Source organism: Orycteropus afer, unplaced genomic scaffold (assembly GCF_000298275.1).
Source record: "Orycteropus afer afer isolate SDZICR_OR568_19922 unplaced genomic scaffold, OryAfe1.0 scaffold00402, whole genome shotgun sequence".
NCBI classification, from domain to species: Eukaryota; Metazoa; Chordata; class Mammalia; order Tubulidentata; family Orycteropodidae; genus Orycteropus; species Orycteropus afer.
In genome coordinates this window covers 752119-765087 of record NW_006921989.1, presented here as the reverse complement: position 1 = coordinate 765087, position 12969 = coordinate 752119, and the positions used below count along the sequence as shown (strand labels likewise).

At 57.7% G+C, this 12969-nt stretch overlaps 2 protein-coding genes and 2 non-coding genes across 4 annotated transcripts; 1 reads left to right on the top strand and 3 right to left on the bottom strand.

Moving 5' to 3' along the window:
• Nucleotides 1–984: 984 nt before the first annotated feature.
• EIF3G (eukaryotic translation initiation factor 3 subunit G) lies at nt 985–6368 on the top strand. The gene is made up of 12 exons (XM_042782644.1): nt 985–1004; nt 1144–1190; nt 1755–1838; nt 1958–2046; nt 2188–2247; nt 3773–3877; nt 3971–4160; nt 5065–5172; nt 5294–5430; nt 5514–5620; nt 5778–5831; nt 6311–6368. Exons 1-12 carry the CDS (start codon nt 985–987, stop codon nt 6366–6368), a joined length of 1059 nt encoding a protein of 352 aa, XP_042638578.1.
• Nucleotides 6369–6390: 22 nt separating this feature from the next.
• On the bottom strand, nt 6391–12610 carry LOC103207924 (suppressor of SWI4 1 homolog). The gene is made up of 13 exons (XM_007953625.2): nt 12446–12610; nt 11830–11931; nt 11586–11636; nt 11304–11474; nt 10676–10752; nt 10378–10485; nt 10154–10277; nt 9980–10058; nt 9740–9869; nt 9497–9663; nt 9211–9416; nt 8675–8789; nt 6391–7454 (listed from the first exon to the last, which is right to left on the bottom strand). Exons 1-13 carry the CDS (start codon nt 12473–12475, stop codon nt 6391–6393), a joined length of 2424 nt encoding a protein of 807 aa, XP_007951816.2. The 5' UTR covers nt 12476–12610.
• LOC122151358 lies at nt 10556–10635 on the bottom strand. The gene has a single exon (XR_006164119.1). It is a non-coding gene; the product is annotated as a small nucleolar RNA U105B (small nucleolar RNA).
• LOC122151357 lies at nt 11697–11783 on the bottom strand. The gene has a single exon (XR_006164118.1). It is a non-coding gene; the product is annotated as a small nucleolar RNA SNORD105 (small nucleolar RNA).
• Nucleotides 12611–12969: the final 359 nt, after the last annotated feature.

Sequence of the window (12969 nt, the reverse complement as noted above, 5' to 3'; positions counted from 1 at the left end):
GAAGCCATGGTATTTTCGGCTGCCTGACATACATGCAAAAGCTGGACAATGAATAAGGAAAATGGAAGAAGAGTTGATTGATTTGAATTATGGTGTTGGTGACGAATATTGAGAACACCATGGACTGCCAGAAGAAGGAACAAATCTGTCCTGGAAGAACAGCCAGAATGCTCCTTAGAAGTAAGGACAGCAAGACTTTAGTCTCACACATCTTGGAGATGTTATCAGGAGTCACCAAACCCTGGTGAAGGACATCATGCTGGGTAGCTAGGTCAGTGAAAAAGCAAGATCCTCAATTAGATGAATTGACACAGTGGCTGCAACAATGGGCTCAAACTTAGCAATGCTTGTGAGGATGGTGGACCAGGCAGTGTTTAATTCTATTATCTTGAGGGAACCTAACAGGCTTTTTACTCTAGAGAACCAATTTCCGCCCCATAAGAGGCACTATTTCTCTCATTGAGAATGTCTGTACTAGAGGGATAAACAAGTAAATGAATCAAGTTGTTACCAAGAGCTAAGAATGCTACAAAGAAAACAAAGGAGACTGGTTGAAGAAGCCTAAACGTCGCAATCAGGAAAGCCCTCCTAGAAAAGAAAGAACAGCGCAGGCAAAGGGAACGGCCTCAGCAAAGACCCTCTCACCTCTCTAAGTCTTGTTTTTTTCGGCAATAAAATGGAAATCCTACTCACAGTGCCTGGCCTACAGTATGCGCTCAATAAATGGGTTTTGTTGTTATTATTTAAAATTCACCTTTTAGTAAAAAGTAGATTACATAAATCCTGAGACACACCCCTGTCCAACCTGACTCCCGCTAGGTACTAACGCCCAGTAACGCACGTAGTCGGCGTCTCTGCCTCCTTCCGCAGGGGGCGCTGTGGGGTAAGCAGTCGGGCTGCTCTAGGCGGCGGAACCGGAAGTCTTGTTCTCCTTCCACTTCCGCTTTCTGGCCGGGGCCAGAGCTGCGTGGATAAGATTTTGCAATGCCGGCGGGAGACTTTGAGTGAGTGTGGGGGTCGCGGAGGGGAACCCGAGGAGACAGTTTGTGGGCTTGGGGGAGTTTTGTGGGGGTGGGATGCGCCGCGGCCTTGGAAACTCGGCATTGTTGACTCCATCCACTCCCCGTAAACTTGTTTCCGCAGTTCGAAGCCCAGCTGGGCTGACCAGGTGGAGGAAGAGGGAGAGGACGGTGAGTACGCCCCAGGTTACTGCAGCCGGCCCCCAGCCCGATCACTGTCTTCTGCTCCAGTCCCTACCACCACCGCTGCGGCACCGCGGTCAGACCCCACGGCCTCCATCACAACCGGCCCCTGCTCCCACGACGCCCTTATCAGGGCCAGTCTCAGCCTCTTGCTACCGGTGCTTACAGTGGCCAGCCCCTTCCTCGTGCCACCGTCCGATCGTTCTCACAGCTGCTCCCACACTCTGGGGGAGGAGATTGTAACACCAAGTCTCCTGGCTTTGTACTAGCTCCCGGAGGTCTTTCTGGCCTGCTCCCCACCTTCATGCCACACGCCCGTGGGGCTCACAGTTGTAGGTCTTTGCTCTGGCCCGGGGATCCTTTACCCTCTGCGGCTGCCTGAGGTTGATGAAAACAGCCCCTGGCCCCTGCACAGCTGCTCTGAGGCGCTTCTTGCCCAGTGATCCGCCTTCCTCTGCTCCTGGTGTGGATGTCATCCTAAAGGTACCCTTCATCTCAGCTTGGGCTTTGGCCCCTCAGACTGACCCCTCCTCCCCACACACTCTCTCACAGACAAATGCGTCACCAGCGAGCTCCTTAAGGGGATCCCTCTGGCCACTGGTGACACCAGCCCAGAGCCGGAGCTTCTGCCAGGAGGTGAGTCACAGCCTCCACTCTGCACGTGCACTGCATCCTCCCCATGGCCCCCTGCCCATTCTGATCCTTGTTACCAGGCTTAGGGCTTGGCTGCCCTCACCACCCTTCCTCTCTCTCAGCTCCACTGCCACCTCCTAAGGAGGTCATCAATGGAAATATCAAGACAGTGACTGAGTATAAGATAGACGAGGATGGGAAGAAGTTCAAGGTGAGGCTGGTGGAGGAGGTGGGTGCCCTAGTGCTTGGGGGCGCTTGGGCTGGGATGAAATGGTGGAGGGGGATGGGCTTAGTGAGGCGATCCAAGGAACCTTGGGACACAGGAAGCCCAACTCTATTCTACCTTCCACAGATTGTCCGCACTTTCAGGATTGAGACCCGGAAGGCCTCCAAGGCTGTCGCAAGGAGGAAGGTGAGACCCTCCTCCCCCTGTTTTTGGAACTACCTCAGTGCTGACCCAGAGGTATTGGGAGTCCTTTTTCCCAGTGCCTTTGTTTCCTGAGGTGGAGTTTTAACTATTTTTACTTATTTTACTGACACAGAACTGAGGCCTGTGGGTGTTTGCACTCTCTTGGGGCCCTGTTTTGGTCCTCCTGTGCCGTGCTAACAGAAGTACCACAGGTGGAATGGCTTCAACAAACAAGTTTATTCTCTTACAGTTTTGGAGGCTAGGAGTCCAAGTTCAGAGTGCTGGGCTCTAGAGGCTGGATGAAAGCCCCTCAGCCTTGGGCTTCAGCCCTGCCTCTTGCTCCTGGCCCACTGAAGCTGGAGGCTTTCTTTACTCAGGCAGCTGTTGGCGGCTGAGGCTGACAAACCAAAGGTTGACAAGTAAAAAGGCACAGTGCTAGTATTACCAAACCACACGGCAGGCTGTTGATTCCAAGCCATTAAGAGTCCCAAGATTGGCAGACAAGATGGGAGGCTGCTGAATAACGACTCGGCTACGTGCGGGATTCAGGCGTGCCAAAAGCTGCAGCCGTCTCTCAGCGCTGCTTCTCACGTACAGGAAGCGGACCACAGCCCTAAGGCAGCTACTCAGCTGTTCCAGTAGATTCCACCATGGAGTTGATAACTAATCTCACCATGGGGAATGTAACTACATCCCCCTGCCCAGCCACTCAAAACCACGCCCAGCCAAGTTGACATAACCTTAACTACCACAGGCCCTGAAAAGTCCAGGGTGCAGCAGTTAGTGGGGTTAGGTACTTTTTCCTCTTCGCTTGTGTACCAGGATGAAAAGAGCCAAGCCCTCCTGAAGTGGTCAGAGCAGCACCCGTTGACGGTGGCTAAGTGCTCCTGGAAGCAATAACAATAAATATGTTCAGCACAATTTTCTGAGTACTTTCTATGTGTCGGACTCCATGCCAAGGGAATATGGTGTTATTAGGTCCCCATAGCAACCATTTGGGGAGCTCTGGTAGCATAGTGCCTAAGGCACTTGACTGCTAACCAGAAGGCTGGCGGTTCAAACCCACCTGGCACATAACAACAACAGCAGCAACCTTTTGTGGCCCTCATTTTATAGGGAGGAAGCCGAGGCTCTGGTTGTTTAACTCAAGGCCTCTCATGGTTGGGGTGACCCCTGCATACCTGCTGTGAACCACGCCTGAACGCTGCTTCCCCAGTGGGAGTCAGTGAAGTTCACCAGCCCGCATAGGCCCCAGTAGGACTTGTCAGCTGTGTAGCTGTTTCCCCATCAGAGCCTCTGTTTTCTCATCTGGAACCTGGGGCCGAGAGCTGCCTCTGTTTTCTTGAGCTAGTGTGAAGCCACGGCCCGGCATGCACTCAGGAAACAGGAACAGTTGTTACCACCGTTTGTGGGGCACATGGGGGGGTGGATGATGGGTCCTTGGCCCATATGCCCTAGGGGTGGGTTTTCTAGGTCTGTCTGCCGGCATTGGAGCCCTGACCTGTCTTCTATCCTGCCCTGACTCCAGAACTGGAAGAAGTTTGGGAACTCGGAGTTTGACCCACCAGGGCCCAATGTGGCCACCACCACTGTCAGCGACGATGTCTCCATGACATTCATCACCAGCAAAGAGGTAAAGTGGGTAACAGAATGGGGCTGGTACCCAGGTTGGCAGTAGTAGGGTATGACAACTCTCTTCTGAGCTGCCTGCACCTGCCCCGACCAGGACCTGAACTGTCAGGAGGAGGAAGACCCAATGAACAAACTCAAGGGCCAGAAAATTGTGTCCTGCCGTATCTGCAAGGGTGACCACTGGACTACCCGCTGTCCCTACAAGGACACCCTGGGGCCTATGCAGAAGGAGCTGGCCGAACAGCTGGGCCTGTCCACTGGCGAGAAGGAGAAGCTGCCTGGAGGTGCTGGGGCTGGGGACCCATCTGGCCAGGGAGGCATGGTCATCACCGGCTGTCTGGCTGGTGGCTGTCTTCTTTGTGGCTGTCACCTGACAGTCCCTGTTTGTGCAGTGGGTGGGATGTGAGTGCAGGGAATGAGTGCCTATCTCTTCTTGGTAAAGGGTGTGAGTGTCCCTGCTGTTAACTGTCAGAACTCCTCATGCACATCTGTGTGTGCGTAACCATTCTACCAGTGGTTATCGCCTACATGCGTGAGACTTGCCAGCTCTGGTTCTATTGGTGACTTAACGCCTGTCCTGATTTGATTGTGCCTATATCTGTCTGCATAGTGCCTAAGGCGCTTGACTGCTAACCAGAAGGCTGGCGGTTCAAACCCACCAGCCACTCCTCGGAAGGAAGGTTGGGCAATCCTACTTCCGTAGTGATACTGCCTCAGAAACCCAAGGAGGGGTCGCTATGAGTCGGGGCCGACTCAACGGCACATAACAACAACAACAACAACATATCTGCTGCGTGTGTGTGCGCGCACACTTGCATGTATGTATGTTCGTGTACTGACATCCGTAATATATGTCCTTCAGTGTGTCCATGGCATGATTTGCTGATGGTGATCTTGTGTCTGATCATCAGGACTTGGGTATGAGGTGCCCTGTCACCTGCTGTGTATGTGGGACCTGTGAGGTGTGTGACTGTGGGTGTGTTAGACCACGCTCACCTCTGTGGGTTCTTGCCTGGGTGTCACCATGGCCACTGCAGCTCTGGTCCTCAGAGGGAACAGCCCAGATGCCTGTGGCTTGGCAGGCAGTGCCAGGGCAAGTCGGGGCCAGCACCACAGCACCCTGGGCAGGTTTGTCCCGCAGTCGGTGTCAGGATGGGGGCTCCCTTTGACAGTGGTTTTGATCTCCAGAGCTAGAGCCAGTGCAGGCCACCCAGAGCAAGACTGGGAAATATGTGCCACCAAGCCTACGGGACGGGGCCAGCCGCCGTGGGGAGTCCATGCAGCCTAACCGCAGAGGTGAGTGTGGGGATGCCCGACGCCAGCCAGCCAGGCACCTCCCAGCATCTGTAATTATCCCACGTGCATGCGTGGCCTGGTGGGGCTTTTCCCTGAGAGCCGACTCTCCTTGCTTGCCCAGCTGATGACAATGCCACCATCCGTGTCACCAACCTGTCTGAGGACACACGAGAGACCGACCTTCAGGAACTCTTCCGGCCCTTTGGCTCCATCTCCCGCATCTACCTGGCAAAGGACAAGACCACAGGCCAGTCCAAGGTGGGCTGGAGCCACAGGAGTGGGCAGCCGGTCATCTGCCTCGGCTCAGCCCCGAGCCTGCCTGACCTCGTTCTTCCCCTCAGGGCTTTGCCTTCATCAGCTTTCACCGCCGTGAGGACGCCGCCCGTGCCATTGCTGGGGTGTCCGGCTTTGGCTATGACCACCTCATCCTCAACGTCGAGTGGGCCAAGTAAGACCCCTGCCCTGCCACGTTCCCTGTCCTCCCTCCCCCACCTTTGTCACAGTGGCTGCAGAGGATACTTGGGCCTTTGTGGGCTCAGCTTCAACGTAATCATCCTCGTGGCCTGTTTGTGTTGTGTCCGTTTATGATCCTTTTTCTCTCTCAGAGGGGCACAAGGCCGTCAGCCTAGTGACCTGTCCGTCAGTCTGGCTCCTGTGCTGTACGTGCCCCCCGCCCCCGCCCCGGCTCCAGTCAGTGCAGAGGATCTTGGGATTCGCTTCAGGGTCCCAAGTCCCCACACGACCTTCCTACCTACCTCTTCTTTCCCTTCCCAGGCCATCAACCAACTAAGCCAGCTGCCGCCATGGCTGCTGCTCGGGCCCTGGCCCTGGGACCTCTGGCCCTGGCCCTGGCACCTCTGGCAGCAGGAAGCAACTTCCAAAAGCAGGACTCCAAGGACAATAAAAGATACTCAGCTCACCCTGCATGTGCTCCGTTTATTTTCAGTTGCCACGTCCTGTGCCTGCCGGGCCTCCCACTACGGCGTGCAGAGCCAGCCCCTCTTTCCTTCAGCATGTGGGGCCAGCCCCCTCCCCGCCCCACCACGGGTTGGCTAGCTGCCCTGGGTCTGTACTGAGCCAAACAGGAAACGCGCTTGAGTGGCTTTGGCTCTAACCATTCTCACCTGCCTGACCGCAGGCCTTTGGGGGAAGTGGCAGCTGTGCCTTCAGCGCCTTGTGGCAAGGCAGAAGCTTGATAGGCCAGATCACGGGATCGGCTCAGGGCTTCGAGGTCTCAGGGGTGGCTGTTACATTAAGGGGCAGTGCTTGGATGGGGATCTCGGGGACCGCTGGGGCTCTTTCCTTCTTGCATCTAGGGCAGCCGTGGCAGCAGCAGTTCAGACTGGGCACCACAGCCATGTAGAGCAGTGGGTGGATGCAGATGGCCAGGGGCATGAGCACCCGCATGACCTGGTAGCCCACGTAGGACCGCTTGTCCAGAGCCGCCTGGGCCTGGGCCTCGTTCCTAAAGTCTGGGCACTGGGCGTTCCAGCGCTGGCGGGCGTGCACGTTGAGCACATGCGTGACGTGGTAGGGCACATAGGAGGTGGCATAAAGGACCACGCCGCTGGCCACCAGCACTGCCACATGCAGCTTCTCAGCCGCCTTCATGCTGTGGCTGCGCAGCATGGCCCGGCCCAGAGCCCCATAGGCTGCCAGGGTGAGCAGCAGTGGCAGGCCACAGCCCAGGCAAGCCAGGGCCAGGCTGTAGGCCCAATATGCCTCGAGATGGCTGTTATCCGCTGTACCCAGACACTTGAAACAGGCTGCCGACCCATTGGTACACTCCTTCAGGCCAGAGAATCTGAACTTGGGTGCGGCAAGCAGGGCCGCCAGGGCCCAGCCAGCAGCGCTGACCACCCAGGCGTGCTTGGGCCGCAGGTGGCTGCGGGTGAAGAAGGGGTGCACGATTCCCAGGTAGCGGTTTAGGCTGATGCAGGTGATGAAGATGATGCTGCCCAACAGGTTGCAGGTGAAGAGGAAGCGCTCCAGGAGGCACGCAGCCTCCCCGTAACGCCAGTTCTTGGGCGGGTAGAAGTAGGCAGCCAGTGGAGGCAGGGTCAGGGCATACAGCAGGTCGCTGATCGCCAGCTGGGCCGAGAAGACCACTGCTGGGTGCCAGGGGCGCTGCTCCCGTGTAATGAAGCGGTACAGGGCCAGGCCATTGCCGGTCGTGGCCACTAGGAACTCGGCCACCAACACGGGCCATAGAAAGTCCTCTTGGATACTGTTGAGGACCGTTTCTGCAGCTGTCAAGAAGTTGGGTGGGCAGGATGGCACACCTGTGGGCACAGGGTGTCAGGGAGTGAGCCGTGTTCTGCCTCTGCGTGGCTCTGGCCACCCAGCCCATCTGCAGCGGGACCTGTCCTTCACACCTACTGAGTGCTGGGGCTTCCCAGAGCCCTTTGCCTGCATCTTGCCACATCCACGCCCTGGAAGGGGCTCCAGTGTCTCATTAGAGCCAGAAACCCAGGCCCAGACAGGTTCTAAGTCCCAAACCAGAGACTTCCCTCAGTTGACACCACTAGGCCCTTCCTGGGTCCTGCACCCTAAGAGCCTGCTGGGGTAAGTTAGAGGGTCACTGTGCTCACCAGAAGCATGTCACCCAGCAAGCCTAGGATACAGTAGCAGGAGCCTAGAGGCGGTGCCCAGGGATGAGGTGGCCCTGACACTAGGGTCCTCACAGATGCCCAGCCCAACCTGAGTGCCACCAGCTCTATTCAGAAACTGGCCTAGACCTCACTGTCCCATCGGTTGGTGCTGACCCCACATCCTCAGCTTCCACCCTCCACTATTTGTGCCTGTGAGGTGACCCTTCCCTGCTCAGACCCTCATGGCGCTCTCCTCACTAGTCACTGCCATGTCCCGTCTGGGGACCGCATTCCTCCCACTTCCTCCTCTCATTTTCCCCCGCTCTGCACGACTGCCTACAGCCACACCAGTCCCAGGCTGCTCCTTAGGCAAGCTCCTTCCTCAGGGCCTTTGCACTGGCTCTTCCCTCTGCCCCAGTTGCCTTAGGGCACCCTCCCCCACCTCCTCCAGGTCTCTAATCCGGTTTGGAAGAGGTCTGCTCTGATCACCCTCAGGTTGTAGCTCTACCCAGGAACTCTCCTGTTCCCTTTTCCTGCTCGTTTCCCTATCTGGTCACTAAGGAAAATCCATATTCATTTCCTCACAAACACCCCTGCTAGGATCTGTGCTTCATGAGTTGGGAGGGGAAGGGCAGGTCTCCTCACTCCCACTCCCCCAGTGCCCAGAACACAAGTGTGTGGGAGCTTGAGCCCTGGAGTCCATTTCCTCTCATGTACTCAACTCTGACATGCACAAAGCCCTGAAACCAGCCCTCCGCCCTGTCAATGCCATCGCTTGGCTGTGGGGCTCTAGGAGGAAGTGGTTGTCTAGACAATCTGTGCAATCCCATCACACCGCCACCTCCAGGAGCTGCCAGCCCCACTGCGGGGCCAGGTGGACACGTTCCCTGATCCAACCACACAGCACTCACCTTCACCAGCTGCTGCAGAGCCCATGTCCAGGTCCACGCCCCACGCTGTCCCTGGCTCCTCTGAGTAACCAGCAGTGAGGCTAGCTCCTCCCTCCCCAGGGGCTCCACCCTCAGCCTGCAGAGCGGGTTGGGGCACCGCCTGCCTCCCTCCCTTCCGCTAGCAGCAGGTCACACCTCCGGGTCTCAGCCCTCCAGCAAGAGACCTGTGGCCTCTGGGGAGGGGCACAGTACCCTGAGCCACAAGACTGGTGAGATCTCACCTGTCACCACCCTTATCTGTAAAATGATTTCTTTCAGGCTTGGGGCAGAAACCGGTCAGTTTCCCAGGTGCTGCTGCCCCAGGCCTCTGTGGACACCCCCCACTCAACTTCCCAGAGAGACTCATGGCAACTATCAATCATTTATTGTGCGGGTGAAATTAGGGAAAATGCTCCTTTACGAAAGGAAACAGAAGGCTGACCTGGAGCCTGGTGGGAGCCCCAGCGCAGCATCTCAGGACCCCAATTTGGGGCATTCCACCTGGCTAGGACTCAGGCTCTCTTCGGTGGCCGTGCGTGGCGCTGTGTGCGGCCCCGGGCAGCCCCTCTGGGCCCAAGCTTGGCCTGGGCTCCTCGGGAACCGTCCTTGTGCTTTGGAGGCCTCCAGTCACCACCTCGGTCTGGCCTCCGATCCTTCTTTACCCGCTGCTTCTTATGTGGCGGCCTGGCTGTCTGTCTCCGCTTCACCACCCGGGGGAACATGTCTGCAGGGAGTGAAGGGTCAGGGCCTCAGCGCCCAGGGGCACACTGCCTCAATGCCCTGATGCACCGACCCATCACGTACCCTCATCAGGCTCCTCGCCCACTGCCTGGCGGAAATACTCGGCTTCATCCTCCTCCTCCTCAGGTGGGCCAGTCCCCTCTGCCTCTGGTGGAGCCCCGGGGTCCTCTGCATCGCTGTCTCCGCCAGCCTCTGCCCGTGTCCTCTTCATGCCCGCCACGCTCTTCTTCCTGGGGGAGGGGGTGTCCCTCAGTGCATCAGCCTGCACCTGGGCCCTGGCCCCATCCCACCTCCCCCACCACACACTTATGAGCCTCTCGCTGCTCCCGCTTGCGCTGCACATTGTGGGCCTGCTGCTCCTGCCTCTGGGCTTTTAGCCGCAGCCTCTCCTCCTTGGCTGCCAGGATAGCCCGCAGTTCCTCTTCTGTCTTGTGCACTGAGTGGGAAGTAAATGGTTGCCAAGTCCCACGTGCCCACAGCGCCTCCCAACTCTTCTCTGATGGTCTCAGACGCAGCCCTCCCCCAACAACCCGAGCCCATGCTCACCGAAGCTGTGGAATAACACGTTCCCCTCTCCGACACCCTCCTGGATCTTGATGAGCTGCAGCAGCATCCGAGGACCAATCTGGGGGGCGTGGAGAAAGCCTCGGTGCTTCCTGGGGGCTGGGGGCTGTCTAGAAAATCACCCTCACCCCAAGGCCCACCCAGGCTGGGTCTCACCTCAGTGAGCCGCACGGCGCTCTGCTGGGCCTGCATGTTGCCTCGCCCAGCAACAGCCTGGGGTAGCTCTGTAATGTTGTGCTCGCCATCGGGCTCTGCCTCACTCTCTGACAACCCTGCGCCCCTGTGCAGGGGACACTTGGGGCTCAGCAGGGGCTCCCAGGCTCCCAGGACAGCTCTGGGGTCCCCTGGACTGTGGTTCCCCCACCCTGAGCCCTCCTCACGTGGCCAGCAGCTCACTGATGTCCTGCAGACGGCTCATGTTGGGGAACTTCTCCTGAAGAAGCTTCTTCATGCCGCGACTTGCGCCCACAGGAACGACTTTGATGCTACTGTAGGGCCGGAGTGTGCAGGGAAGGGCGTTAGGGGAGGTGACGTGGGAAGTCAGACCCCCCACTCCTTCCAGAGGGCGTCAGAGCGTTTACTTTGAGACTTAGCAATCACAAAGTCTCAGCAGCAATGTCGTCATCAGCCGCACTCGAAGCCACAGGCACCCTGCCCTCCCCAGCCCCCCGCACTCACTAATGCCGGAAATCCAGCTCCTGGGAATCGGGGTTGTAGTTGATGAGGAGGCAGCGCTTGATGGTGTTCAGGTTTACCTGGGAAGGAGGGGGAGGGGCATGGTGCCACGTGAGCTGCACAGGCCTCACGTGTGCTGCAGCCCAAGACCAGGCAAGCCTCACCTCACACCGCATCGTCCAGGAGCCTGGCAGCAAGGTAGGTGCTGCTAGCACCATGGGGGCTGCTGCAGCCGTGACTAAAATCTGGGCCCACTGGGTACCTGGGGGTCAGCATCTAACCTCAGATAAGCAACTTTGTCTCAGTCAATCTCATTTTCTCTTTGTAATGTAGGGTTGCGACAACATGCACTACATTGCCCAGACCAGTGCTTGACGCATGCTCACGAAACCAAAGCATCTTCAGCATTGTTTTCCGGCTGCCAGATGAGGAGGTGGGCTCGCTGGGTAGCCTCCTGCCCAGTGTCACAGAACACGTGGTGGGATTTGACCTCAACACTCAGTGCAGCCTTAAGTGGGTGCTCTTAGCCTTCGTGCTACGAAGTGAGGCCCCAGTGATCCATCCAAAGGCAAGTGGTGTCTCCTGCCCGCCCCATCCACCCACACCTGCTGTCATGCCAGACTCAGTTCACCTTGTGCACATTGATGGAGGGAAACAGGTTCTGGAACATGGTGGCCATGAGCTTCACGTGCATGCCGTGGGGGCCAAAACTGTTCAGCACCAGGAGAGGTGGGTGGGCAAACTGCTGCTCATGCATGCGGTGCCGGCGCAGCGAGGAGACCACGTCACGCACCAGTGTGTACTGCAGGGCAGAGTAAGGAGTGGTGACTGCCAACTATGTGTGCCTGGGGCCACCCCTCAAGCTCGACTCCTGCCCCACACAGTCCTCGTACCACCCCCACTCCTGCTTCACCTTGTTGACTCGGAAGGTCAAGGTGGGCCCTCCTGGGAGGCGCATCAGCTTCTGCAGAAGAAAGGAGCCCGTGAGGGTGGGGAGGTCCTGCTAGGGAGCAGGAAGCCCAAGAATCTGCCCCATCTCTTCAGAGCGTTTACTTTGAAGCCAGAATCATGGCAGCTCAGAGGCACGTGGGTTCATCATGAGAACTGGGGAGGCAGGGAACTGGGGGGTGAGGTGAGGGGCGTGGGCTTCCACTCACAAGGTAGATGTTGGTCTCTGTTTTGCTCAAGATCAAGAAGTGTGTGACACCGAGGGGTCCAGCCACTGCCACACAGTCCTTCAGCGAGTTCTTCTTCCGAACCTGAAGATTAAAGAGAGCAAAGTAGAACAATGAGTAGTATCTCTTATTAAGCAACAAGCTGCCACTCAGAGATCATGTTATGCCATTTCTTGCATTTAACTCTTCCAACCAGCCCAGAAGTCTGACACTCTTGGGCCCTACAGCCAATCGGATATGAATCTGAATTCTGCCTCTGCCACCTGCTCACTATTTAACATTTTACAGACATGGGGGCAGCGATGTCAAGTAACTTGTTCGAAAATGTTGGGAGAAGCCAAGTCTCCCACCCAGCTTTGTCAACTTGAGAGGACATTCTTAACCACCAGGCTTAGGCACAGTCAAGCCTCAAGCTAGGTGCGTTCAATCCGGGCAACTTCGCCGCATCCACACAAAGCCCTGCAAGGCGGGGGCCATGCTCCCCAAAAGATGCCCCTTCTCCATTCCGGAAGACTGAGGCCTCGCGCGGCTCCGTGGGGGATGCCAGGACCGCAGTACGGGGCCAAGGGTGGGTGGCGGGGTGCTGGATGCTGCCGACCTGCAGGCGGGTGGCGGTGAGAGGCTCCATTACCCGCCGCACGTCCAGGCTAAGCTGCCGTACGCCGCGACCAGCGCGACCCCGCGTGAACACGAACGAGTGCGGCTGTGCGGCATAGGCCTCGAGGTTGCGGAGCTGCGCCTGGGCGCGTGCGCGCTTCTGGTGCCGGGACTGCGGGGGCGAGAAGCGAGAGGTGAAGGACGCGGCCTCCGCGAGGGACTCGTCCACACTTCCCGCCTCGGCGGCCGCAGCGCCTCACCCGCTTGGGCCGCCCCATGCCGCCTTCTCCTCCACGAGGTTGCCTCTGACCGCTGCTTCCGGCGCCGCGCCGCTCACTTCCGGCGCAGGCGAATGATCACGTGAGGCGGCACTGCTGGTGACATTTATTGGCGGGCGAAACTGTTTCTGTGGAAACCGAGGCGGGCCGCTCAGATTAGGAACCGAGAGCGGGCTTCCAAGAAATGGAACCGCTGGTTTGAACACCGCCTCCGCCCATTCCACCAGATTTTTTTTTTTTTTTATAT

Coding starts and splice junctions, on each gene's coding strand:
- LOC103207924 (XM_007953625.2), bottom strand. CDS start 12,475: ATGGAGCCTCTCACCGCCACCCGCCTGCAG. Junction 11,475..11,585: donor TGACCTTCCGAGTCAACAAG/GTGAAGCAGGAG, acceptor TCTGCCCTGCAG/TACACACTGGTGCGTGACGT. Junction 7,455..8,674: donor CTCTGCAGCAGCTGGTGAAG/GTGAGTGCTGTG, acceptor CTGTGCCCACAG/GTGTGCCATCCTGCCCACCC.
- EIF3G (XM_042782644.1), top strand. CDS start 985: ATGCCGGCGGGAGACTTTGA. Junction 2,248..3,772: donor AGGCTGTCGCAAGGAGGAAG/GTGAGACCCTCC, acceptor CCCTGACTCCAG/AACTGGAAGAAGTTTGGGAA. Junction 5,621..5,777: donor CTCAACGTCGAGTGGGCCAA/GTAAGACCCCTG, acceptor TTTCTCTCTCAG/AGGGGCACAAGGCCGTCAGC.